Raw genomic sequence first — 25847 nt, forward strand, 5'->3', positions numbered from 1 at the left:
CCGTCCAGGCCACACACTGGTTCTGGAAGCATCTCTGTAGTCCCTCCTCTGCACTCCAGGAACACAGCGGTGGAGGGGGAACAGGATGAGCCCACCTTTCTCTGCCTCCACCTGGCCCAGCCCCAGCATCGTCCACCTGCACCAGCCCAGTCACCTCTACCCGGTCCTAGGCTAAACCCTCGCCACCCATCTGTCCTCCCTGCAGCAGCCGTCAGAGGGCGCCCGGGAGCACCTGAGTCAGGGCCTGTGGCTCTTCTGCCTGCAACCCTCCATGGCTCCCACCTGCCTCGGGGTCAAAGCCCAAGTCCTCCCCCTGGCCCACCAGGCCCTGCACAACCTGCCCTGTCCCCTCCCTACCCTCACTTCCTCTGCTCGAGCCACACAGGCCTTCCTGCTGTTCCTCCAACACGCCAGGCGTCCTGCACCAGGGCCTTTGCGCAGGTGGGCTGTGCCTCCGCTTGGAATCTCCTCCTCCAGGTTTCACCCCGGCTGCCTCATCATTCGGGTCGCAGCTCAGGCACCGTCCCTTCCAGCCACAGTCCGCAGGATACTGCCTCCCTCGGGGCCACTTCCTCAGCTGCCCCGGCCTCCCCACGCCCCCACCGCTCCCTGCTTCATCTTCTCACCGGCACATCTCTGCCTCTCCTCCTTCCCCGAGAGCACGGATCTCAGGCCAGGGACACATGGCAGCTCCACCAGCGTTTACTGAGTCCGACAACTGGGCAGGCCAGGAAGGGGCCTGGGCACCGGGCAGAACCTGGGAGGGTCCCCAGGGCTTCTGACCAGGAGGGACCAACCCTAGTTCTGCACCTGCTGTGTAGGCTCTCAGTAAACCAAAGCTAGCCGAGTACAGTGCCCTGCTGGGACCTCTCTGAACCTGGGGTTGGGGTTGGAAGCCGACTTCACACAGCCTACTGCCCGCCGTCCAGGGTTGCAGAGTCCTCCCAGATTCATGTCCAAAAGAACCTCAGCCTTTAGCCTCAGTTGGAAATGGGACCTTGGCAGAGCTCATTAGTTAGGGGAAACATCTTCCTGGAGCAAAATGGGCCCTGATCCAATGCGATGGAGGTCCTGGGAAGACACAGACCAGGCGGGGGCTGGAAGGACGCGGCCACAAGCTGAGGATGCCGGGAGCCCTAGAAGCTGGGAGGAGAGGCAGGAAGGACCCGCCCTGGGGGCCCTGCCCACACCCTGACTTTGGACTTGGGGCTTCGGAGACACTGAGGGTGGACTTCTGGTGTTCTGAGCCCCATAGTTGGTGGTGCTTTGTGATGGTGGCCCAGGAAACAGGTCCACCCATCACCCACAAGACCCTGCACACAGGCCCTCCTCTCCCGCACAGCCCAGCAGCCTTGGGCACAGGCCTGGCCCACAACAGGCTGGAGCCTCACTCCAGCAGAGGGCAAGTCAGTGACGCACTCTCCACACAGCCCTGCCCCGTCATCCCCTGGAGGAACACGAACCCCCAACAGTTGTCACAATCCAATTCTCACAGCCCCCAGACCACGCGCTGGTGGCGATCATTCATTATGGCTTTATTTTTTCACCGGCCGGCTGCATCCCACGCCAGCCTGAGCCCCAGACGGTCGGTCAGTGACCCATCCTGACGACCTGTCCAGGAAGGAAGGAAGGCAGCTCCCTCCAAAACGCTGGCCCGGTGGCACCCAGACAGGAGCCTGCTGGCTAGCACGCAAGCACTCCCCAAATTCTCTCATGGTGACAAGGTGGCAGCTGCTTGGGTCCCAGAGTCTCAGCACAAGTGCCCAGAGGCCAGCGGTGATGGGCCCTTGGGCAAGTCTCTGGAGGAGGAGGGCAACCCACAGGGCAGACTGGGGAGAAGAGGGTCCCCTGCCAACCTGGAGGAAAGAGGGGTGGTTGTCCCCTCACCCCTCCAGGCTGCAGGTTCTGGAGGGCAGAGGTGCTGGCCGAAGAACTGGTGGCCAAAGTGAGACCCCCTGGTCCTATCCGGACAGAACCCCAGGCTCCCATGGGCCGGCCCAGGTCCCTCGGACAGCAAACACCTCCCTGGGCCACGGAAGGGAGACGGCTGTGGGTGCCAGGCCAGGACTTGCCCAGCTCAAGTCCCTTCCCCACCAAGCCTGCTCGGCACACACTGGGTAGGTTATATTGCTAAAGAACGGACACACCGGGGTCTCCCTGAGCTCAATGCGGGCCTCCTTCCCTCCCACACTCACACACGGCGCCTGGTCTGCGGGGTGGAGGGTTCTGTCCAAGGCTTCCCAGGGGCCCGGACCTTTCTCTCCGAGTTCCAGGAAGGGTGGCCCCAGAGGCCATGCCCCAAGTCGTCTCCTTCCCAGCAAATGTTCTCACCTGATGCCCCCACCCCAAACACACCCTTTCTACAGATGAGGAAGCTGAGGCCCAGGGCGGGGAGTGAGGGGAGGAGCCTCGAGGCCTCACCGGGCCACCTTCTGCCTCCGTCCTCCACCTGCACCCAGTTCCCCAGGGAGGACCGACTGGCTGTGGCAAAGCCTGGATGGCCTGGGGGCCCAGTACCGAGCCCAGGAAACGCCAGGCGCTGGCTCAGGACTCAGGGCAGGCAGCTGGGCCAGGGCCAAGCAGGTGAGGGCCCTGGGAGCCGGGCTGGGGCCACGGAGGCACAGGGGCTGGAGGGATGGGCTGGGAGGAGAGGAGCGTGGGGGAACGGGGGTGTGCAGTGGGTCGGGGGTTGGGGAGGCAGGGCCCTGCCAGCCCCCCACGAAGCAGAGGCTGTCAATGATGACGTCAGACCCTGCAGTCGGAGAAGGGGAAGGCTGGGTGGTGCAGCTCCCCGAGCCCACTGTTGGGGGGAACAGGTCAGTGAGACCACATGGGGGACAAACGGCTCCACTGGGGCTGGAATCCCGGAACCCCAGGGCTGGCACTGCCCTCCTCCAGGCAAGAGGGAGCAGAGATAAATAACCATGTCCACGCCACCATTGGGGAGCGGGAGGGGACGTCCGAGGACAGACGCGGAGAGGGGAGCAGGGCGGGCCTGCGGTCCAGGCCCCTTGCGGCAGGTGGCGGTGGGCGGAGGCTGCGCGCGATCGGGCAGGGGGTCCCGGCGTCTCCTCTTTAATCGTGCATGTGTGCTTACACCAGACCGAGGGCGGCTGGCTCCCAGGACTGGGGGCCTCGTCTGCAAGTCCGTAGCCTGGCCCCGAGACGTCTCCCAAGCTCTCCTCCAAGGAAGTTCGAAGACAAGGAAAAAAAGAAAGAATCCCCCCCAGTCTTGGAAAGCAACAGAGAAAAGCTCTGTAATTCAGTGTTTCGACCACCGCCGGGGAGGGAGAGGGCCCCTGTCCCCGCAGGGCCGCCCGGGGCGGGGCAGCGTCCACTCACTCGTGCTCGGCCCCAGGGACTGGGGAGCGGCGGGGGCTCTGGCTGTGGGGGTGGCTGTGTCACTGTGTCTTGGCCTTCACGAGCAGCCTCTGGACGGTCTTGTAGAGGAGGCTGAAGTGCTGGGGACACAGCAGGAGGGAGTGAGGATGTGGGCAGGGCCGGAGCCCCAGGCCATGTGACTCTAGGCTGAGCCACGGGCCAGGATGCACTCGGAGATGCCCAGCCCAGCTCCTCCTGGCGGGCGGCTCCTGCCCCACCTGAGCCTGCTCACCTGGACAGCCACGTAGGCCATGCCGAGGTAGGCAGCAATGCCAACAGCCAGGAGCAGGTCAAAGACGGCTGGCTTGACTCTGCGGAGAAAACAGGGTCCCTGCGGTCGAGGATGGTGCGGGCCAGCGACGTGGCCCCCTAGACCCCCGTGGGCCGCGGTCCCCTCGGCTGTAACCCGTAGCGGGTGAAGGGTTCCAGGTCCCGCTGGCCGCCTCTCACCTGTACGCATTCATCACTTGCTTCAGCTGGTCATAGAAGACAAACTCTGGGTCCCTGGGGAGAGAGCACTTTCTCAGGGGCACCACTACATCCAGCTAATTCTTTTTTTTTTTGAGACGGAGTCTCGCTCTGTCGCCCAGGCTGGAGTGCAGTGGCGCAATCTCGGCTCACTGCAAGCTCCGCCTCCCGGGTTCACGCCATTCTCCTGCCTCAGCCTCTCCGAGTAGCTGGGACTACAGGCGCCCGCCACCACGCCCGGCTAATTTTTTGTATTTTTAGTAGAGACGGGGTTTCACTGTGGTCTCGATCTCCTGACCTCGTGATCCGCCCACCTCGGCCTCCCAAAGTGCTGGGATTACAAGCGTGAGCCACCGCGCCCGGCCTACACCCAGCTAATTCTTAAAAAAGGGTTTATAGAGATGGAGACTGGGAGTGGTGGCTCACACCTGCAATCTCAGCACTTCGGGAGGCTGAGGCAGGCGGATCACTTGAAGTCAAGAGTTCGAGAGCAACTTGGCCAACATGGTGAAACCCCATCTCTACTAAAAATGAAAACAAATCAGCCGGGCATGGTGGCGGGTGCCTGTAATCCCAGTTACTCAGGAGACCGAGGTCCAAGAATCACTTGAAGCCAGGAGATGAAGGTTGTAGTGAGATAAGATCACGCCACTGCACTCCAGCCTGGGTGACAGAGCGAGACTCCGTCTCAAAGACAAATAAATAAATAAAAACTTTAAAAAGTTTGTAGAGATGGGGTCTTGCTATGTTGCCCAAGTTGGTCTCCAACTCCTGGGTTCAAGCAATCCTTCCATCCCAGCCTCCTAAGTAGCTGGGATTACAGATGCCCCCCACCACATCCACCTAATTTTTGTATTTTTAGTAGAGATGAGGGTTCACCATGTTGGCCAGTCTGGTCTCGAACTTCTGACCTCAAGTGATCCACCTGCCTCGGCCTCCCAAAGTGAGATTGCAGGTGTAGCCACCACGCCCGGCCCTCGTCCCATCCTCTGTATTTGCTCCACCTGGCATCCCCCAGGGGTGAGGGGGTGGGAGATGCAGTAGGGGGAGGTCCCCCTCAGCCCCAGACTGAATGGGGCCAGCGCGGAGCCCCAGCCTCACCGCTTGTCGGCCTTGACGTGGTGCTGCTTGACGTCCTTCAGGTAGCGGCTCAGGTGGTGCTCCAGCGTGCTCAGGAAGGTGCTGTCCTTGTCCACCAGCTGCGCGGCCCGGGGCTGGTTGGTGAGCCAGTCCATCACCGAGTCCAGCTGCTCCTGCTGGATCTGCTGTAGGGACGGCGGCGGCAGTCATGGCCTGGCCCCGCCCACCTGCCCACCCACTGGCCTGGCCCCCTTACCATCTGCTCCGTGAACACTGGCATGTCTGGGGGCGTCCCCTGCGGAGAGAGGAGGGGATGGCCCTGAATCCAGGCCCCTGCAGCGGGGCTGGGGCTGGGGCCGGGGCTGGGGCTGGTGGCACCGAGGGCTCAGGGATCACCTTCTCAGTCAGATTGTAGATGACTCGAGTCAGGGCCTCCGCGATGATCCTCGTGTTACGGGTCAGGGTCTTAGAATCCACCCGGGACCTTCACGATTCAAAAACAAAGTTTTAAAATGTGGACTTGGGGCCGGGCAAGGTAGCTCTCACACTTGTAATCCCAGCACTCCAGCCTAGGAGACAGTGAGACTCTGTCTTTAAAAAAAAAAAAAAAAATTTAAGCTTAGCTTTAACTACTTGGCTGACATGTAGACGCAGGTTCACTGGGGGCCCCCCACCTCCAGGCCCCTCGCCCCGACCCGTCCCTATGCACAGGTGAGGCTCGCGCCCTGAGGCCTGGGTTCCTACTGACTCGGTTTTCTGCTCTTCCAGAATTTAAACTGGACTATTCCGTCCTGGTGGAAGAATCCATTCTGGGACCCTCTACACATCCCAGGTGGCCCTCCTGGGCTGACCCCTGGTGGTCTTGAGAGAGCTCAGCACAGTTGGGACAGCCGTGCGCCCACTGTCATTTCCCGGCAATCTTTCCTGGCTGGTGGGCGACCGCCACCTCCATCCTTTCCAGGACTGTGATTACCCAGGGATGTGCCCCTCCCTCCCGCCACTGGCTTCTGCAGGCCTCCGATGGCTGAGCTCAAACCACTCCTGAGGGCCCAGTGACCGCAGAGCAGAGCGGATGAACGGGAAGGGTCTATGCCGGGCCTGCGGGCGCTGGCGGAGGAGACGGCGCCCATCTGCTGGCGCCAGGACTGGCCGGGAGTGTGCCTGGGGTGGCCAGACCGTTCCAGACTCCACAAAAGCCTGCCCAGGGATTCACATGACGGCAGAGAGACGGGCAAGACACAGGGTCAGAGGACGCAGGAAGCCAGCGACACAGTGCCCCAGAGGGAGGCGGGGCAAGGAAGGGCCGGGGTGTGGTGGGGGGTCAGGCTCCCCGAGACGGTGGCCGGGGCCAGGCAGGACTTTCACGCTGTGGGAAGGCCCTGAAGAGGCCCAGAGGCAGGAGCTGCTTGCTCCTAACTCAACAGGTGACGGGGTCTGGGGGTCCTATATGGGGCCACGACCCCAGGCTGCTGGCCTCGCCCTCCCTAGCCCCGGTAAGGAGGAGCTTGCCAACGGCCTGACCGTGCAGCCGGCCTTGGCCACGCACCAGCCCCTTCCCGGCAGCCTGTGTGTGTGGGCCGCTCCCTCCAGGCTCTCATGGCCCCTGAAGTTGCGACCTGTGGCTCAGCCCTCAGGAAAGCCCTAGCAGGGGCCGGGCAGGCGCTGCCGTGCTCACCGCACGTCCATGATGCTGCTGCGCTGGCCGTCACGGTGGCTCTCCAGGTGGGACAGCGTGAAGGCGGGCAGCCGGCGGATGGCGAAGCGCTCGTGCTCCCAGGCCAGCACGTCCTCCGCCAGGTTGATCCGCTTGTGCACCATGGAGAACCGTACCTCGGGGAACTGGTGCGCGGCCACCTGCAGCCGGAAGCGCCATCAGCAGAGGGTGGGTGGGGATGGCGGCCACGCCGGCCCACTCCCCAGATGCTCCAAGGGCCTCCCAGAACCCCCGAGGGTGCAAAATGAGGAGAAATCCACCTGCCCCCGGGGTCCCCCTAAGGCCTGCTAGAGCCCCGGTGGGCGGGTGAGCGCTGGGTAAGGAGGGACGAGGGGACACCCTGGGACAGGACACCCAAGCCCGACCCCAGCCCCAGTGTGCCCCTCAGAGCCTGAGGGGCGGAGAGCAAGGACACCCCAGCATAGGATGCCCCAACCAGGCCCCGATGCGTGTGCTCCGCAGAGGCCCAGACCCACCCGTGAAAGGGGCACCCACCGTCTCCAGCTCCCGCAGGAAGGCGTGCTGTAGGGTGCCCTCCCGGGGCGGCTTGGACACGTGCAGGTGCAGGCTGCTGCCCCGGCCCACGGTGTCCAGGCACAGCACGAAGGCCACGTTGTCCTGAAGCAGGCTGGAGTCTGCAGCGCATCGAAAGCTGGAGTGGGGGCGGGGACCGGGAAGTGGACCCCAGCCCCTCCCTCTGTGCCTCCTGGCTGCCCCCACGGCAACCCCTGGCCCTCCGTGCCTCCCCACGGCACCACCACCGCGGCACCCCCACCCCCACCTGGTGCCGCTCACCTGTGTGGTCCAGGTTGTCTTCCAGCCAGCGCTTGGTTCCCTGGTAGTTAAACTTGCCTCCTCCAGAAGCAAAGAACAGGAGGTTGTACCTGGGAGGCAAGACCTGGTGTTAGCTTTGACAGGCAAGTGCCTGGGGTGGAGGAGGGACCGGGCCAGGTCACAGGTCCCCCAAGAGGGGTATGAAGGTCTCCCCAAAGTAGGAAATCCTGACCAGCCCGTTAGGGCGGTGCATGACCCCTCAGCCCTGTGGACACTGGGGCCGGATGGTTCTCTGAGGTGAGGTTGTCCTGGGCACTTCAGGGTGCTGAGCGGCATCCCTGGCCTCACCCACCCCATACCGGGAGCTTCCCCCAATGACAACTGCAAATCGCTCAGTGTCTCCAGGCAACAGGGCCACCCCACATTAGACCCCAGCTCTAGAGGCTTCTCTGAGCCCAGGAGGAACCAGGGTGACCAACCAGGCAACAGACACCAGGAGATCAACAAAATAAAGTCTATTCACTTAAAGAAGAAGAATTCTTTTTTTTTTCTTTTGGGACGGAGTTTTGCTCTTTGTGCCCAGGTTGGAGTGCAACGGTGCAATCTTGACTCACTGCAACCTCTGCCTCCCGGGTTCAAGCAATTATCCTGCCTGAGCCTCCCAAGTAGCTGGGATTACAGGCAGGCAGCACCACACCTGGCTAATTTTGTATTTTTAGTAGAGACAGGGTTTCAACAGTCAGGCTGGTCTCGAACTCCTGACAGGTGATCCACCCGCCTCGGGCTTCCAAAGCGCTGGGATTATAGGCATGAGCCACCCGGCCAGGCCAAGAATTCTAATGGAACACAGCCTGGGCTATTAGAAGGGTCACCAGGATCAAAGAAGGAAACTGCTCAGCACGCCCCCTACCCCCATCTTCCCACATCTGCCCCAGACTCTCTCCAACCCAGTTCCCCACTGCCCCAGAAACCCAACCTCTGCCCAGCTGCCAAGAAGCCCTCGGGCCTGGCAGAAACCAGCCCCCTTCACACGTTTTTGACAGCATGAGCTTCTCAACAGGCATCAGTGGGGGGCTGCGGGAAGAGGTTCTGCAGCTTAAAAAAAAGTTTTGGCTGGACATGGTGGCTCACACCTGTAATCCTAGTGCTTTAGGAGGCTGAGGCAGGAGGATCGCTTGAGGCCAGGAGTTAGAGTCCAAGTTCCTGCCTGAACCTGGATGTGACTCCCAGCACCTTGTGACTGTCAGAAGGCTGAGAAACGTCTCAGCCACAGTGGCCCTGGCCTCTCTGAGCCACTGACACAATGACTGCAGCAGAACAGTCTCAGGAGCAGGTGACCAGGCCAGGGCCTCACCCGAAGGTGATTCTACCCACCCTGCACAGGAGACACAGTCATGTCCAGAGACATCCATGGTTGCTACGTCTGGGGGTGCTCCTGGCATGGAGTGGGTGGCACCCAGGACAGAGTCATGCACAAAAGACGTCCACAGGGCCACGGGGATGAAGCCTGCATTCATCATCTGGGGAAAAATCAAGTCTGCCCTGCTCACATCAGACACCAGGATAAACTCCCGACAGGGTAGACGGGATAAACCAGGGGGACCCCAGCTCCTGGGATCACCTCCTCTCTCCCCTCCTACTCAGGGTGTGGATTTCAGTGTGGGCAGCCTCCTGGGACCTCAGCGGGGCAGACGATCACGGGACACAGTCTCTCGGGGGCCCGTGGAGTCCCCCAACCCCGGGGGGTCTCAACCAGCGGTGCTTCTGCCCCCAGCGGACAGTGGGCGATGTCTGAGGGCACCTGTGGCTTTCATGACTATGCGGTGTTCCTGGCATGGAGTGGGTGGGGCAGGGATGCTGCTCAGCACCCTGCAGTGCCCAGGATGGCCCCGCCCCAGCGAAAAATCCGTCCCTGACTGCAGAGGGCTGAGAGGATCCCCTAGTTCCAGGGCCCTTAGCCGGGCGTCTCTCACACTTGCAGCTGACAGCACTCCCAGCAGGCTCCTGGGGCAAGGAGCAGCCGGGCCCCGTGGGACTCCAAGAGACAGAGCCTGCGAGGGCTCACCTTAGCCCTCCATAAACAAGGCGCCCCAACTCCTGGGTTCAGGCCCACTTCGTGGCCAGGAGGCTCCAGAGAAACATGTGCAGAGGCGTCCAGTGGGCAGCGCTGTCCGGCAGTGTGGCCCCCGCGCCCCCATCCCCCTGCCCACCCCCGGCACTCACGCGGCGTGCGTGCGCTTGTAGGTGTAGAGCCGGGAGAAGAGGCGTGCCAGCTCCAGCAGCACGGAGACGCCGCTCCCGTTGGAGTCCGCGCCCAGCGACAGCCACTACAGGGACGGGAGAGGCAAGGCCACGGTCACCCCTGCCCAGCTCCCGCACCCCACGACCTCACTGCCCACAGCAGCCACGTTCATCTCTCGGTCACCCCCTGCCCGGCTCCCGCAGCCCCACGACCTCACTGCCCACAGCAGCCGCGGTCATCTCTAGGTCACCCCCACGACCTCACTGCCCACAGCAGCCGCGGTCATCTCTAGGTCACCCCCGCCCGGCTCCCACACCCCATGACCTCTGCCCACAGCAGCCGCAGTCATCTCTAGGTCACCCCCGCCCCAGTCCCGTAGCCCCATGACCTCTGCCCACAGCAGCCGCGGTCATCTCTGTGCTGTCCCCCAGCCCCTCTGCCATGTCCAGTGGGCAGCTGCGATCACTCCCCTCCTGTATTCAAGCCCCAACTGATGGCCTGGGGTCTGCAGGGCCCCACCAAGCCCAGGACTCTCCTCGTCCACCTCGGCTCGGCCCGCGCTCGGGAGAAGCTACATGCAGAATTTGGAGCCCAGGGCCGGGCCAGATTCGCTCACCGAGGGCATCTGTCCAGCCCTGGTCTTTGTGCAGGGTAGACCAGCCCTTCTACCCTCGAGCCCCGGCCGTGGGGAACCTGCACAGCCTGACCACATGCCTTTCCCGCCCTTGGATGCACCTTTTGATCTAAAGCAGCATTCTCAACAAGGCCACACTGCTTCTTGGACATTGCAGTGGTTTGGGACTGTCCCAAAGCCACAGCATATAAAGGGGACCTCAGTGGTACTGAATTCAGGGGGACAATAAACACTCTCCTCAGTGAGAGAAGCCAGATCCAAAAGGCTTTGTTCACAGTGTTAGGATCTGTTCATAGGACACGTCCAACAGGCCAACAGGCCAACAGGCCAGTCCATAGGCACTGGGATGGATGCACACATGCTGGGGTTCCGACGCTGGGGAGGGGACTAGGAGTGACAGCTGATGGGGTGGGGCTGCTTTTTGGGGTGATGGAATGTTCTGGAATTAGAGGTGGAGACCATACAACTTTGGATGTACTAAAACCCACCCGTACGCTCTAAAATGGTGAACTTTATGTTCTATCATTATCTCAAAAAATAAATTTGGCCGGGCTCGGTGGCTCACGCCTGTAATCTCGGCACTTTGGGAGGCCGAGGCAGGTGGATCACAAGGTCTGGAGTTCGAGACCATCCTGGCCAACGTGGTGAAACCCCATCTCTACTAAAAATACAAAAAATGAGCCAGGTGTGGTGGCACGCGCCTGTAGTCCCAGCTACTCTGGAGGTTGAGGCAGGAGAATGGCGTGAACCCGGGAGGCGAAGATTGTAGTGAGCCCAGATCGTGCCACTACACTCCAGCCTGGTGACAGAGCGAGACTCCGTCTCAAAAAAAAAAAAAATACATAAATAAATAAAATAAATTTAAAACAAAAAAAGCTTCATAGGGGACAATGAGGACAGAAAAAGGCAGCGGGTACGGTGGCTCATGGCTGTAATCCCAGCAGGTTAGGAGGCCGAGGCTGGTGGATCACCTGAGGTCAGGAGTTCAAGAGGCATTGCCCTGAGCAGCTTGAGTTTGTGTGGGCCCAGCGGGACCAGGCATTCTCAAGGCTGGGGGCCTGGCCCTCCAAGGGCTCCGGCACTCAGCCAGGCAGAAGATCTGCCCTGACCCTCTGCACTCTGCCTGATTCAGCTGATCTGTGTTCAAAGGAGGCAGGGCTGGGCATGGTGGCTCACGCCTGTAATCCGAGCACTTTGGGAGGCTGAGGCGGGGGGATCATGAGGTCAGGAGATCGAGACCGTCCTGGCTAACGTGGTGAAACCCCATCTCTACTAAAAATACAAAAAATTAGCCGGGTGTGGTGGCGGGTGCCTGTAGTCCCAGCTACTCGGGAGACTGAGGCAGGAGAATCGCTTAAACCCAGGAGGCAGAGGTTGCAGTGAGCTGAGATTGCACCACTGCACTCCAGCCTGGGGGACAGGGCAAGACTCTGTCTCAACGAAAAAAAAAAAAAAAAAAAAAAGGAGGCAGGGTGCTGGTTGACACCGTGGTGCATGCCCTCGACCCCACTCCCACTCAGCCCATGCTGAGCGGAACCAAGCTTGTGCCGCAGGCCTGAGACCAGGCACCTGCACAAGGGCCCCTGACCCTCGCTGACAGGACGGGCTCTGGGGCCAAAGCTGTTCCTGCAGACACCGTGGTTAACCCACGGGCCCTGCTTCCCTCTGGAGTCTGGAATCCCAGCATGGGCCAGGCAGCAGGGGCTGCAGAACCAGCCCCCATAGGAACCAGGCGCTGGGTCTCCGGGAGCCTCGCTGGTGACAGTGCTTTGGGCTCACTGCTGGGGATGAGGTGTGTTCCATGTGACACACGGGGAGAGGGACTGGAAGCCGGGACTGGCCTCCCCAACTCACCGCATGCGCCTTTCCCTTCGCGGACTCTGCTACGTGCTCCATGACCTCTCGCTGGGACAAACCACAGCCGCGAGGAGGCCTCATGTGGAGCCATGGCACCCGGGGCTGGCCCGGGAAACCCCCTGACTCAGACACCGCCGTGCCCTGGGACCTGGGACCCCGGGGCAAGAGCCAGGCCTGTTTCAGCCCTACGACACCCACCCTGAGGCCCTCGCGGGGACCAGGATGACGGGCAAAGGCCGTCACGGGGAGAACCGCTGACCCCGGCCGCCATCCCCTACAGGCGCTTTGCCTCAGCACTGGCCTGGAGCCAGGGTCCAAGCCCTGTGGGGTGGGGGGGATGGGGACACACATACGTACGGGGGCCACTCCAAAGGCGTCGTAATGGGCCACGATGACAATGGTGGGAAGGTCCTCTCCGCCCAGCCCCGTCAGCCGCCCCTGTGGAAAGAGAGCAGGGGAATGGCCTGGCTGCTCCTGGGGCAGGTGACCCGTGTGGGGCTTGGAGACCCCTCCCCTCTGGGCCACGTGGGGCCCGTCCGCTGGGTGCCAGCATTGGCCTCAGCACTAAGGACCACAGGAGGTGCCGGCCTCTGAATCTGGGAGCCCCAGGGAGCTCCTCCAGGGAGGTAGAGCCGGGAACAGGGACCCAGCCCTGCTCTGGCCCTCAGGTTGAAATCTTTAAAAATTGGGGAGAGCAGGAGGATAAGTTTTTTTTGTTTGTGTCTTTTTTTTTTTTTTTTTTTTGAGACGGAATCTCGCTCTATCACCCAGGCTGGAGTGCAGTGGCATGATCTTGGCTCACTGCAGCCTCTGCCTCCCAAGTTCATGCCATTCTCCTGCCTCAGCCTCCAGAGTAGCCGGGACTACAGATGCCCACCACCACGCCCAGCTAATTTTTTGTACTTTTTAGTAGAGATGGGGTTTCATCATGTTAGCCAGGATGGTCTCCATCTCCAGACCTCGTAATCCGCCCACCTCGGCCTCCCAAAGTGCTGGGATTACAGGCGTAAGCCACCATGCCCAGCCAGGAGGGTAAGTTTTTATAGGAATAGGGCTGAGCCCCTCAGGAGGATAACTGTAGGAATGGGGTTCAGCCCCTCAGGAGGATAACTGTTTGTGGGAACAGGGCTGCGCCCCTCAGCCAGGCATTCGGGTTCCTTCAGGGTCTGTATGCACCCCTCCCTGCCTCTTACCCCACCAAAGTGGGATTCCGCTCTAGCCCGGGGGCCAGGAGACTTTCATAAAGGGCCAGAGGGGATATTTTCAGCCTTGGGGACCAGATGGTGTCTGTTAAGACTACTCAGAAACTGCCATGGACGGTTTGCACATGCATCAGCATGGCTGTGTGCCATAAAACTTTACACAGCCCAGCGAGGTGGCTCACGCCTGTAATCCCAGCACTTTGGGAGGCCAAGGTGGGCAGATCACCTGAGGTCAGGAGTTCCAGACCAGCCTGGCCAGCATGGTGAAACCCCGTCTCTACCAAAAATACAAAAATTCACTGGGCATGGTGGTGGGCACCTGTAATCCCAGCTACTTAGGAGGCTGAGGCAGGAGAATCGCTTGAACCTGGGAGGCAGAGGTTGCAGTTAGCAGAGATCACGCCACTGCACTCCAGCCTCGGTGACAGAGAGAGACTCGTCTCAAAAAACAAAAACGAGCAAAAAATAAAAACAAGCTTTTTATTTACAAAAGCAGGCAGAGGGCCGGCTGTGGCCTGGGGACTCCCCGTCTGGCCATGGGAATCTACTTGCTGTTTCTGCAACATGCTTTTCCACTTGGAGATCCTTCAAAGGCTGAACTCAAAGCCCAGCTCCCAAGAGGGCTCTGCTCACAGGAGAAAAGGGCACAGCCAGGGGAAAGGGAGTCCACACGGCCCCATGGGATCCGGAGCCCAGCGCCCGTGCCACTGTGGAGTGATGCAGGCCCGGCTACCGGGTCTCACTGCGCACTAACTGGCGCTGGGAATAGGACTCGCCTCCTGGACCCACAGCACAATCCAACAGGAACAAACAGAACAGCGCCGTCAACAAACCCCAGGGCTCCTCCGCCAAGGCCTGTGTATGGGGAGCCGGGGCCTCCAGGACACTTTCCCCACCCCGGCCTAAGCCAGTGCTTTTCCACTCGGGCCCCCCCCAACAAGGCCTGGGTCCCTAAAACAGCAAGCACGTCTTGTTCAGGCCTCCCCCAACAGCGAGACAACCCCTCATCTGTGTGGACTCATCTGCGCCCCTCACCGGCGCCGTCCCGTGGGGAAATGCTAGAGGAGTCAGTGCTTTCTCGGGTTTTAAGGCCCCTGCCAGTGCTGCAGCAGCAGCGACGCAGGCTTCACCCTCTGGATCTGCCTTAATGATCTGAGCGGCTACTTCCGCACTGGCAGCTCCCCACCCTCTCTCGACTCTGCTGATACCCCGGGGTGCTCAGAAGGGTCTGTGAGGATGCAGTGTCTGGGCTGACGGGTGAGGTTACGTGACGAGAGGGGGCTGGAGATGCTGCAGCCTGGAGGGGGCTTCCTGGGAGGCGCAGCCGGTACAAAGGCCCTGGGGTGGGAGGAGGCGGCTTGGTGTGTGGGGGCCCACGATGGAAGGAAGGAGATGGGCCGGGGGCTGGCAGGGGCCTGGGCACTCCACAGAGTGACTCCCACATCACGTAAGGAGTTTGGGTTCCTTCAGCTGCCAGCGGAGCCACAGGAGGTTTTCAGCCAGGCAGGGGGGCGATCTGACCCCAGTTTCCCATCAGAGGCTCCCCTCTAGTATGGCTAAGCCGGGGAGCCAGGCGGATGGCAGGGACCCCTGGGGATGCAGGGCCAGCTCCAGGGCAGGCAGCACTCACCTCCACGCTGGCGATCAGCCAGTCACTCACGGCCTTGCTCTGTACCCCGCTGGTGACCATCTGGAAGCCGTTGGCAGTGGCAGTGCGCAGCAGTACTGGGGACAGGGAGAGGGCGCGTCAGCCTCGACCCAGCCAGGGCCCCAGCCAGGAGGCGTCCCCAGCACCGACACCCCAGGTTGGGGGCTCGGGCAGAGCCAACCAGCCGGGTGTGGGGACGTGTCCAGCAGATTTCGATACCATGTGATGCCCATGCTCCCCCTAGGACAACCTTCTCTCGAAACTATTCACATCTCCTTTCTGGAAGGTTCTGCTGGGGAATTTCTCCTCTATGCCATTCTGATCCTTTCCTCCCGGGGCTCAATAACAGCTGTTCACTTAGGGACTTAGGGCCAGGGCCTGCCCGAAAACGCCTGTGAGTTCACACAACTTTGAGTCTGCACTTCCTTGCTTTAGAGCATTTTAAAAACACAATTTCTTTTTTTTTTATTTGAGACAGGGTCTCATGCTGTCACCCAGGCCAGAGTACAGTGATGCAATCATGGCTCACCGCAGCCTATACCTCCCAGGATCAAGCGATCCTCCTGTCTCAGCCTCCCAAAGTGCTGAGACACCTGGCCTAAAAATACAGTTTTTTGAAATAAAATAAGAGATAACAAAAAATAAATAAATAAAAGAAAAATGAAAACACAATTGTCATGGGTATGTAACATATGACTGGCCGGGCGTGGTGGCTCACACCTGTAATCCCAGCACTTTGGGAGGCCAAGGCAGGCGGATCACGAGGTCAGGAGATCGAGACCATCCTGGCTAACATGGTGAAACCCCCTCTCTACTAAAAATACAAAAAATTACCCGGGCGCGGTGGCGGGTGCCTGTAGTTCCAGCTACTCTGGAGGGTTAGGCAGGAGAATGGCGTGAACCCGGGAGGCAGAGCTTGCAGTGAGCTGAGATTGCGCCACTGCACTTCAGCCTGGGAGACAGAGCGAGACTCTGTCTCAAAAAAAAAAAAAGATAAGATATGATCACTGGGGGAAGCATGCTCCTGGGAACTCTCTGTCATTTTTTTTTTTCAAGTCAGAGTATCGCACTGTCACCGGGGCTGGAGTGCAATGGCACGATCTCGGCTCACTGCAACACCCGCCTCCCAGGTTCAAGTGATCTTCCCACCTCAGCCTCCTGAGCAGCTGGGACTACAGGCATGCAGCACCACACCTGGCTTTTTTAAATTTTCTGTAGAGACAGGGGTCTTGCTATATTGCCCAGGCTAATCTTGGACTCCTGGCCCTCAATCGATCCTCCTGCCTCATAAGTGCTGGGACAACAGGTGTGAGCCACCATGCCCAGCCCTCAACATCATTTTTACCAGCTGCATAATACTCCACCAAGTAGAAGATTCCTCATTCAGGTTGCAGTGAGCTAAGATTGCGCCACTGCACTCTAGCCTGGGCAACAGAGTGAGATTCCGTCTCAAAAAAAAAAAAAAAAAAAGAAGAAGAAGAAGCTGACTCCTCTTTCCTTCTTCTCTAACTGAATACTTAGGTATTTGCAGACCATACTCTTCTATTGCCACAACAAAAACGGCCATTGTCAAGACTTTTAATCTAGACCAGGGGTTGGGAACGTTTTCTGCAAAGGATCAGATAACACCTTCGGCTTTGCAGGCTGGATGGTCTCTGTTGCAGCCACAGCAACTCAGTTCTGCTGCTGGGAAAGCCACCGCAGACTGTGCATAAATGAACGTGGCCCAGTGCCAATAAAACTTTATCAACAAAAACAGGCGGCCCCTGAGCCGGTGTTAGCCAACTCTGGATCTAGAATTCCACTGATCTGGCTGTGTAGGACGAACCTTTTTTTTTTTTGAGACGGACTTTTGCTCTTGTTGCCCAGGCTGGAGTGCAATGGCATGATCTCAGCTCACCACAACCCGCCTTCTGGGTTCAAGCGATTCTCCTGCCTCAGCCTCCCAAGTTGCTGGAATTACAGGTGACTGCCACCACGCCCAGCTAACCTTTTGTATTTTTTTAGTAGACACAGGGTTTCGCCAGGTTGGCCAGGCTGGTCTTGAACTCCTGACCTCAGGTGATCCACCTGCCTTGGCCTCCTTTATCATAGCTTGAAACCACAGCACCAAACTGTTTTTGCTGGGGCTGGGCCGGTAAACACCTGCCTGTTGCGCCGTTCTCCGCGGCCCTGTGCTCTGGCCTCCCTTCTCAGCCTGCTCCCCCAGTAGCTGACGACGGCCCCGGGTAGGGCCCTCAGCTGCCTTCTCCAGTTCCTCTTTCTCCTCACTCTCCACAGCAGCCACTCCCATCTGTCCCCACCACAGGTGCCGCCACAGAGCTCTGGGCTCCTGCTCCGAGCTCGCTGCCAAGGCCCCCGTTCACGGGGCTGGAGGAAAGAAAGGCATGTGCCCCTTCTCCGTAAGAATACTGCCGACACGCCCACACCGCCCACTCGAGATGTGATGCTGAGAATGTCCTCGGCAGGTAGAGAACTGAACAGATGCCCGTGTGTTTCATAAACCCCGAGCCCCTGAGGATGCGAAAGGCTCCCCCTGAATCCGTGGTTCTAGTCTTTCGTGTGCACAGAGCAGCTGGGTGGGGGACAGGTGGCTGCAAAAATGCAGAGTCCCAGGTCCCAGCCCGGAGGTGGTGACGCAGCAGGTCCATGCAGGGCCCAGGAACCCCTACTGTTAACCCCGGCGAAGGGAAGCCACACGCTGAGGGCAGAAACAGCCCAGGGTGACCGCAGCCCTCCGGACGGGGACACCTCCCCACGCCCATGGCCCCCGTCCCTGCAGCCCAGAGCCCACCTTCAGCAGCAGAAGCAGAGCCTTGGGAGGTGGAGGCGGCCTGGGTCTGCTCGTAGATGGAAAGCAGGGCCTCGTCCTCCACGGCAAAGTACACGGGGACGATGGTCTCCATGGCCAGCATCTCGGGCTCGATCTCCATGAATTGCTGTGGAGCAAACGCACACTTAGGGGGCTGCTGGCCTGGTGGGGGTAGCAAGGTAGCAGGGGGCCAGTGACTGTCCCTGGAGGGCAGGCAGGCCCTCAGAGGGCGGCATGAACCATGGGGCACTCACAGAAAACCAGGGCATCCCCCCATCCCACCCGCCCCTTCTCATCTGCAAAAGTATCTCCACCCAGGGCGTCTGCTGGATTCTACCAGGTCTTCTTCACTCAAGGCAGGGTCTCCTGAGCAGCCCTGTGGACCCTGGGGCCAGATCACTCTCTGGGGTGGGGCCGTCCTGGGCACTGCAGGGTGCTGAGCAGCATCCCTGGCCTCCGTCCACTCCATGCCAGGAGCGGCCCTCCCTGAACACCTCCAGTCATCACCCAGCGTCCTCTGAAGACAGAACTGCCCCTTGGAGATCAATGGAGCAGAGGAACAGTCCATCCTACTTTCCAAAGGGCTCAGAGAGGCGAAGTGACCTGCCTAGGGTCACACAGTTGCCTCCAGCTCCCACCCCAGCTCTGGACCCAAGCCAGGCGGGGCAGGGCAGACGCTCACCCGGACGACGTCCTGGGGCACGGCGGCCATGGCCCTGGGCAGGATGATGACCACGGCGCCCGCCGACTGCCGCAGGGCCTTCTGGTACTGCTCGTAGGAGAAGTCCAGTAGCCGCATGAGCACGCAGCGGCGGCTCAGCACCTCGGCCGCCATGGTGCGCGCCTCCGTGTTCAGCACTGCATTCCGCGTGCCTGTGGGCACAGGGGCGGGGTCGTGAGCCTCGGCGGGTGGCCAGGCCGATGGGAGGGGACAGATCCAGGCCACAGACCCACTCAGCAGCCCCAGCCCCAGCCCAGAACCTGGAAGACCACCGATTCGAGAAGCTCCCAGGGTCCCCCCAGCCTACCCCCTGCACACCGGGTCACGGGGGCCATGAACGCGTGCTGGGCCCATGCCCACGGGCTCAGTGCCACGTTAACCTTGGGTCTCAGACCTCTTGAGAATCTTCGTTTTTTTGGTTTGGTTTCTGAGACAGGGTCTCACTCTGTCACCCAGGCCGGAGTGTAGCAGTACAATCTCGACTCACTGCAGTCTCCATCTCCCGGGTTCAATCGACTCTCCTGCCTCAGCCTCCTGAGTAGCTGGGATTACAGGCGCCTGCCAGCACACCCGGCTCACTTTTGTATTTTTAGTAGAGAGGGGGTTTTGCCTGTTGGTCAGGCTGGTCTCGAACTCCTGACCTCAGGTGATCCGCCCGCCTCGGCCTCCCAAAGTTCAGGGATTTCAGGCGTGAGCCTCCGTGCCTGGTCCCTTTCTAATGAGAGCAGAGCCCCTTCTCCCGGGAGAAACCTACACTTCCCACCCTCACACCGAAGTCTACACAGGATCCTAGACCACAGCTCAGCAAACCTCTTCTGCAACAGACCAGAGAGTGAGTATTTCCGGTCTGTGTCTCGCCCTCTCAGCTCTAAAACTGCAGGGTGCCTGCAGCCATATACAACAGGTAAGCCAACAGGTGGGACTGTGTGCCAACAAAACTCTTAAATAGGCCAAGGACAGGCTGGATTCAACTCCTATTACAGGGGGTCCCAGCTGGGGACTGCTCCCCTGAAGCCTGTTCATGGGCCCCAGGTTAAGCCCCTGTGTTGAGCCATGAGACCAGCATGGAGCGCCCCTCAGGCTCGCCTGCTCTAGGACCACCCTACCGCGCCTTGGACATGTAAGCTTTCTACAAATCCAGGGGCTGGGGCGGCAGGAGGCTCAGCAGCTTGGGCTATGGTGTCTCTGGGGCGAGGCGGGGTCTTCCCCGGAAGGCCAGGGCCGTCGCTGAGAGCCTGGGGCTGTCGCTCCCTCACCAGCTTATTTATTTCTGCGGTGGTGCTCCCCACGGTCACCGCTCTGGAAACTCGCCAGGGCTCCTGGTTTCGCTGCTGCCGTTTGCTTCCTGGGACTGCTCTTCCCTCCTCTCTCAGCAAAACGTCCTCCACCCAACAAGACGCAGCCCAGGGGTCCCTGCTCTGTGCAATTGAGCTGCACATGCACCCCCCACTTCCTGCCACTTCACCTCTGCAAGTCTCAGCACCGCGACGATCTACCTGCTGCCCGCCACGCACCGCGATGGCCACCTCAGTGGCCCTGGAAGGACCCTGGAGAGCGCCGGCCCCTCTAAAAGGGCCACCCGCATTCAGCTGGGGATGCGGACCTCAGTGGATCGCACCAGAAGCTGGAAATCCCGATTCTGACGTCACATCACCCAAATGTTAAAAGACAAGCAATGATCTAAAACATCTCAGCACCACACAAGCCAACAGGATGCCACGTAAAGCACGCAAGCAGACCTGACGCAGATGGGCCGGGTGCTGACCTGACTCAGGGGGGCCGGGGGCGGGCCTGACGCAGGGGGGCCGGGGGCGGGCCTGACTCAGGGGGGCCGGGTGCAGACCTGACGCAGGGGGGCCGGGTGCAGACCTGACGCAGGGGGGCCGGGTGCAGACCTGACGCAGGGGGGCCGGGTGCAGACCTGACGCAGGGGGGCCGAGTGCTGATCTGACGCAGGGGGGCCGGGGGCGGGCCTGACTCGGGGGGCCGGCTGCAGACCTGATGCAGGGGGGCCGGGGGCAGGCCCCGGGGCCTCCCGTGTGACACCCGTGCAGAAGCACTCAAAATCACGATGCCCAGGGCCGACTCCAGCGTCCCCGTGGGAGCCGGCCCCGCTCTGAAGGTGGATGCTGGATGCTGGGGACCCTCATTCTCTCATCTACCCACAGACGCAGCTCTTCCCAGGGCCTGCGCTGAGCCTCCGGCTTGGGGCCAGGGGCGTGCATGAGTCCCCAGCTCTGTGTCCAGCAATGCGCTGTCTGGGAAGCGGCAGGAGGGAAGCAGCCTGCTCCAACGGGGTGTCCGATGGGCTGAGCTGGGTGCATGGGGGCGACAGGCGGGACACAGAAGGGACACAGGTCCCAGGTGGGAATGGGCAGGGTCTCGGGTGCAGCACAAGGAGGTGGGCACAGAGAACCAGCTCTGAGGCCTGGGATGGAGGAGCCACAGGGGGCCACGCGCCCCAGGCCCAGCAGCCTCACCCCTGTTCCCCTCTCAGAGCCTGACGTCACCAGGCCTGCTGGGGCCTTTCCTCTTCCCTTGGGAGGCCCCTCAGGGAGGTGGCAGCAAAGACCTCGAGGGAGTCCTTGGCGCTCCTGCAGTGCTGGGAGCACCTCTCCCCTGCACCCCACCTGTCCCCACATGCCCTGGCCTCCCAGGGGTGACTCGAATGCCACCCCTTTGGGGTTGGGAGATGAGGCCCACTGGCAGGCACCCCTGTTCTCCGGGCCTCGAGCTCCTGAAGGCGGGATAGGGAGCGAGCGAGGCCGAAGAAGGGAAGGAGCAGTGGCAAGTCAGAGGAACAGGGTGGACGCCAGCACCCAGAGCTCCCTGAAAGCCCCGCCCATCGGAGCCACGCCCATCAGAGCCCCGCCTCGCGTCAGCACCAGCCAAGGCCATGCTGCCCTCCGGATTCCACCCCCGCTTGCTTGGGGCCCAATGGCAAGGGCTCTCTGTGGCCAAGGCCCATCTCCCCAGGAGCACAGATGGCCTTGGGTGGCACCAGCCTCCCTCGAGGGCCAGGGTCGGGCCGGGTGGCCACAAGCTAGTGCGGACACAGCCCTCTGCGGAGGCAAAACCAGCACCAACTCCCTCAGACCTACGTCTGAATGAGCAGAGGCCACTTGTCGTGGATGCCATGGAGGGCACCGGGCATCCTGAGTGAAGTCACCAGTTGGCGTGACAGGACCGGACCTGAACAGTGGCCTGGGCACCTGTCTATCTGTCGAGGGCCAGACAGCCAACCTTTCCCCCCCCGGGCCATAGGGCTCTGGCACTACCACTGCGCTCAGCTGTTTCTGCATGAAAGCAGCCAGAGACAAGATGCCAATGGATGGGCATGACCGCGCACCGATAAAACTTTATTAACAACGATAGGCAGAAGGCCAGACGTGACCTACAGGCTGCAGTTAGCTGGCTCCCAGATGAAGGAGTTTTGGCAAGTCTGATGGACTTGACGGGTCCTGGGAGCTGGGCACTCCAAGGGGTGCTAAGGTTCCCACCTCCCATGGGCCATAAGCTCAATGAGCCCCACCTGCTGTGAACGGCCGCCGAGCGGAGAAAGCCTTCACCCAGCAGGGCCAGAGTCCACTCCCAGGAGAGGGGCGCTGTGCACCTGGCCAATGAGACCCAGATCACACCCAAACACAAAGGGCACCGCCCCGCCCTGCATCTCTCAACAGCAGCAGGAAGGAAGTTGGGAAAGGACATCCCAGCGAGTAAGGGTTGCAGCTCCTCCGGGTGGTGGGCCCGGGGGTGAAAGCACACTGGGAAGATGGTGGTGGAGGGTGGCCTCAAAGGCAGCACACTGGGGCTTCTCAAGGGCCTGTCCTCGGCAGGGCTCTGGCCCAAACCACCACCAGTCTCTCAGAGCAACACAGAGGGGTGTGCTGGCCGGGCCTCGCCTACCCTGCGAGAGCTGGACTGTGCTTTCCAGGGCGCAGATGAGGAGCACAGAGGCTGAGGCAGGGCGGCTGCCCCATGGTCTCCTCCGCTCACCCCGGGAGCCCACGGACCAGCTGGGAAAATGCCAGATACAGGGAAAGCTGGGCCCAGCTTCCTCACTAGGAGAAAGAAAAGCTGGGGGCCAGGGAGGAGGGTACAGGGGAGGAGGCCAGTGAAAAGAAGACTCAGAAGAAAACCCAGGATTGTGGGCAAAGGCCCCAGAGAAGCGAGGAAAGAAAGGACTGCAGGGGAAAGGGAGAGAGGCGCCACCAAAAAGGGGCCGAGGGAATCGGGGAAGGACAATGGGGTGAATGTCAGGAGGCTGCGGAGAACAGGAGGCCCCACAAGGAAACTGGGAGGGACTCTAGGAGGCCGGAGAGGGCATCCGTCCGGCTGGGGAACGGGGGGACACCTGCTCACTCAACAGCCAACATGCATTCTCTGGGTGGGCTCGCAGGGAGGGAAACGGGGCCCACACCCACCCAGGGACAGTGTAGCAGCCACCAGACCACACCTGCCCGGGGGGCTGGAGGGAGGCCAGGTGAGCTGGAGGCCCAGACAGGAGATGCCAGGAGTGTGAACAGGGCCTCAGAAGGGCCTGGACAAACAGGGTATCTCGAGCTCTAGGAGTGGGGTCTTTGGGGTGCAGACTGCCCTGGAAACCTCACGGAAGCCGCTAAGAGAGCCGCAGCCACGCGTGGCTACTTGGGTTTATTACGCTTAAGCAGCACTGAAAATCCTGCCCCTCAGTTGCCCAGGCCGCGTTTTGGGGGCTCGGCAGCCTCGTGTGGCTGGTGGCTCCTGTGCCAGGTAGCAAAGATGGAGGCGGTTCTACAGGATGGTGCCCGTCAGGACCCTTCCCCGGGGAAAATCCCAAGCAGCACGGAAAACGCGGTCACTGCATTAGGAGCCCCTGGCCTTCTACTCCCACCCTCCAGGGCCTGGGCCTTGGGTTTACACCACCACTCTGGCCCCAGGGCGCTTCCCCTGGACACTGTGTACATTAGGGCCGGATCATTCTCTGGGGTGGGGCCGTCCTGGGCACTACAGGGAATTGAGTGGCATCCCTGGCCTCCACCCACTCCATGCCAGGAGCACCCATGGTCGTGACAACCACAATGTCCCCAGACATCACCCAGCGTCCCCTGGGTTGACAACAATGGCTCTAAGCAAAAAAAATCGTAACTCTGGGGCAAAATGGGACCTGAGGCCAAAGTCTGGTTCCATCTCCAGAGATGGGCTCCCCAAGGGCTGGCAGACGCTGGGGGTCCCCGCACCTCAGACTGAGCCTGAGATGTGACGAGAGGGACCAGTCCAAGAGAATCCAGGCTCAGAACTAAGGGGGCCGACAGAACATGTGGACGGGACTCCTTCACAGGGGAGGCCAGGCCTTGACTTCCAGGGACCTGAGGGACCAGGCTGAAAAGAAGAAAAACCAGGGACCAGAAGGTTCTGGAATGCCAGGGACAGCCATAGCCAAGAAAAGAAAAGGGGATGTGGAATGGTCTGGACACTGGGGTCAGGGCCACGACGGGAGGGGGCGGGGCTGTTGAGTGGGAGACGCAGAATCCAAGGGCAAGTGGGTGCGAATTTGGAAGGGGATGAGGAAATCCTAGAAAGATGGAACAAGTGGGGTTCTGGGAAGTGGAGGTGAGGAGGCTGAGCTGAGGGCGTGGGTATGCATCAAAGGCGGGACAGAAAGGGGGTCAAACGGAACCCCAGGCGAGTGGACTGAACTGCGGACGTGGGAGGAGGCCAGGGAAGCTGGGCTACCAGATTCTGAAATATGACTCACGAACTGGGACCAGAGAGCGTCAGGGGCTTGGGGACAAATGGGCCCTTGACGTGCGGGCCGGTGACTAGAGCGAGAAAATCCGGCGGGGGGTTGAATTTGGGCACTGGACAAAATGCACTTGGCACCCAGGGCCGTGGGAGGGGGTGGGGAATGCTGGACCACCGCGTGGGGTGGCTCAGCCTGGCAGAAATCAGTGCGGGGACCTTTAACTCCAAACGCAGTCAGCTAAAGGCGGGAGGCCTGGGAACACGGACGTGACCCAGTGGATCCAGAGACCAACCAGATGGTCTCCAGAACAGGGCCCTGGGAGCTGGAGGTCAGGACGGGAGCGTCTGCTCAAGTGAGCCCGGACCGGGAAGCCTAGGGGGCGGAGGGGGCCCAGGAGGGAGAAACTCGGCAAGGCAGGCAGACGTCGGCCCAGCTGGGGACAGGAGAGAGGGGACTTAGGGCTCCAGGGGCGCGGGACGCTTGGCCCGGCCATGGGTTCCGGGGAACAGAGGCCTAGGCAGGGGCCGGGGGCTGTGGGAGCGAGCGCGGGGGGTCCCTGGGCGCTAGGCAAAGGAAAGCCGGGGTTCCAGGGCGCCCGGGGGTCCAGGGCCGCAGGGCTCTGCCTCGCCTGGGGCCTGAGCATGGGTCGGGCAGCCCAGGCCGGAGCTAGGGATCGGCCTGGGGCTGGCCGGGCCGGAGTGGCGTGGCCGGGGAGCCCGGGGAGCCCCGAGGGTGGGCCAGGGACACGCACCGTAGGGCTGGCCCTGCAGGTCGTACTGCTGCATGCGGTACACGGTGAACTCGTGCGCGGCGTCGGCGGCGGGCAGCGGCGGCGCCACCAGCAGCAGCACGGCGGGCAGGAAGACGATGAAGCCAAGCGGCAGACAAGACGCCTTCAGCATGTTCTCCAGCACCTCGCCCGCTTCCTCCAGCATCCTGGCCGGCGGCGGGGCCGCGCGGGGCGGCAAACGGGACGGGACGGCGGCGGCGGCGGCTCCCGCGGACTCACCTAGGCATGGGTAGCCGCCGGGGTCCTGCGGGCGCCGCGCCGGGCAGCCCGCACTCGCCCTGAGGTCCTGTGGGCACCGCCGCGAACCGCCCCGCCAGCCGCGCTGCCTGTCGGGAATTGTAGTCCGTCCGGCGCTCGCGGAGCCCCGTGGGAGTTGTAGGCTCACTCTGGGACTCCCGGAGGTGCGGCACGCTGTTCGGCTAATACCGTTGAGGTTTCACATAAACTCCAAGTCATAAAATGCAATTAAATGCTTTAAAAAACTATTTCGCGATATCACTTTCTTAAGCTTGTCTTTGGCGTTGGGGGAGCTGGAGTGAGGGGCGAAAGGTGGGAACAGGACGTGACCTTGCGACCTGGAAGGAAGGTGGGGCTAAAGAAAAAAGGAAGTGCCTCTCTGGCGCGCTAGGTCTTCTGGGAGTTGTAGTCCCGTCAAACACACAAAGGGTCACGGGAACTGTAGTCGTCCTGGCAGAAATTGCTGAGGAAAAAAAAAAATCACTTAAAACTCCCAAGGATGTAGATGTCAAACTCCACGAGGGCAAAGGCTTTTGTCTGTCTTGTGCATATGATGTATCCC

At 61.1% G+C, this 25847-nt stretch overlaps 1 protein-coding gene across 3 annotated transcripts; it reads right to left on the reverse strand.

Moving 5' to 3' along the window:
• Nucleotides 1-1514: 1514 nt before the first annotated feature.
• On the reverse strand, nt 1515-25317 carry NCLN (nicalin). Of its 3 annotated transcripts, XR_009209915.1 has the most exons (16): nt 25010-25316; nt 18495-18685; nt 17795-17939; nt 14983-15077; nt 12508-12588; nt 9641-9744; nt 7439-7527; nt 7139-7278; nt 6605-6783; nt 5326-5413; nt 5186-5224; nt 4951-5114; nt 3832-3885; nt 3614-3692; nt 2196-3461; nt 1515-1856 (listed from the first exon to the last, which is right to left on the reverse strand). XR_009209915.1 is itself a non-coding variant. In XM_032178957.2 (15 exons), the coding sequence occupies exons 1-15, from the start codon at nt 25191-25193 to the stop codon at nt 3402-3404; spliced, it is 1689 nt and encodes a 562-aa protein (XP_032034848.1). In that variant the 5' UTR covers nt 25194-25317; the 3' UTR covers nt 1515-3401. The 3 variants fall into 3 exon arrangements, 2 of the variants coding, with proteins under 2 accessions (XP_032034848.1, XP_032034847.1); XM_032178957.2 differs by having other exon boundaries at nt 1515-3461; nt 4951-5111; nt 25010-25317; XM_032178956.2 differs by having other exon boundaries at nt 1515-3461.
• Between the last annotated feature and the right edge of the window lie 530 nt (nt 25318-25847).

The sequence above is a fragment of the Hylobates moloch genome, unplaced genomic scaffold, assembly GCF_009828535.3.
Source record: "Hylobates moloch isolate HMO894 unplaced genomic scaffold, HMol_V3 SCAFFOLD_15, whole genome shotgun sequence".
NCBI classification, from domain to species: Eukaryota; Metazoa; Chordata; class Mammalia; order Primates; family Hylobatidae; genus Hylobates; species Hylobates moloch.

Bases quoted from the DNA above. Each gene is read 5' to 3' on its own strand.
- NCLN (XM_032178956.2), bottom strand. From the start codon at position 25,193: ATGCTGGAGGAAGCGGGCGAGGTGCTGGAGAACATGCTGAAGGCGTCT. The intron at 9,745-12,507 runs GTACGTATGTGT...CCGTCCCTGTAG, and splicing joins ACGCCTTTGGAGTGGCCCCC to TGGCTGTCGCTGGGCGCGGA. The intron at 3,462-3,613 runs GTGAGCAGGCTC...CTGTGTCCCCAG, and splicing joins TGGCCTACGTGGCTGTCCAG to CACTTCAGCCTCCTCTACAA.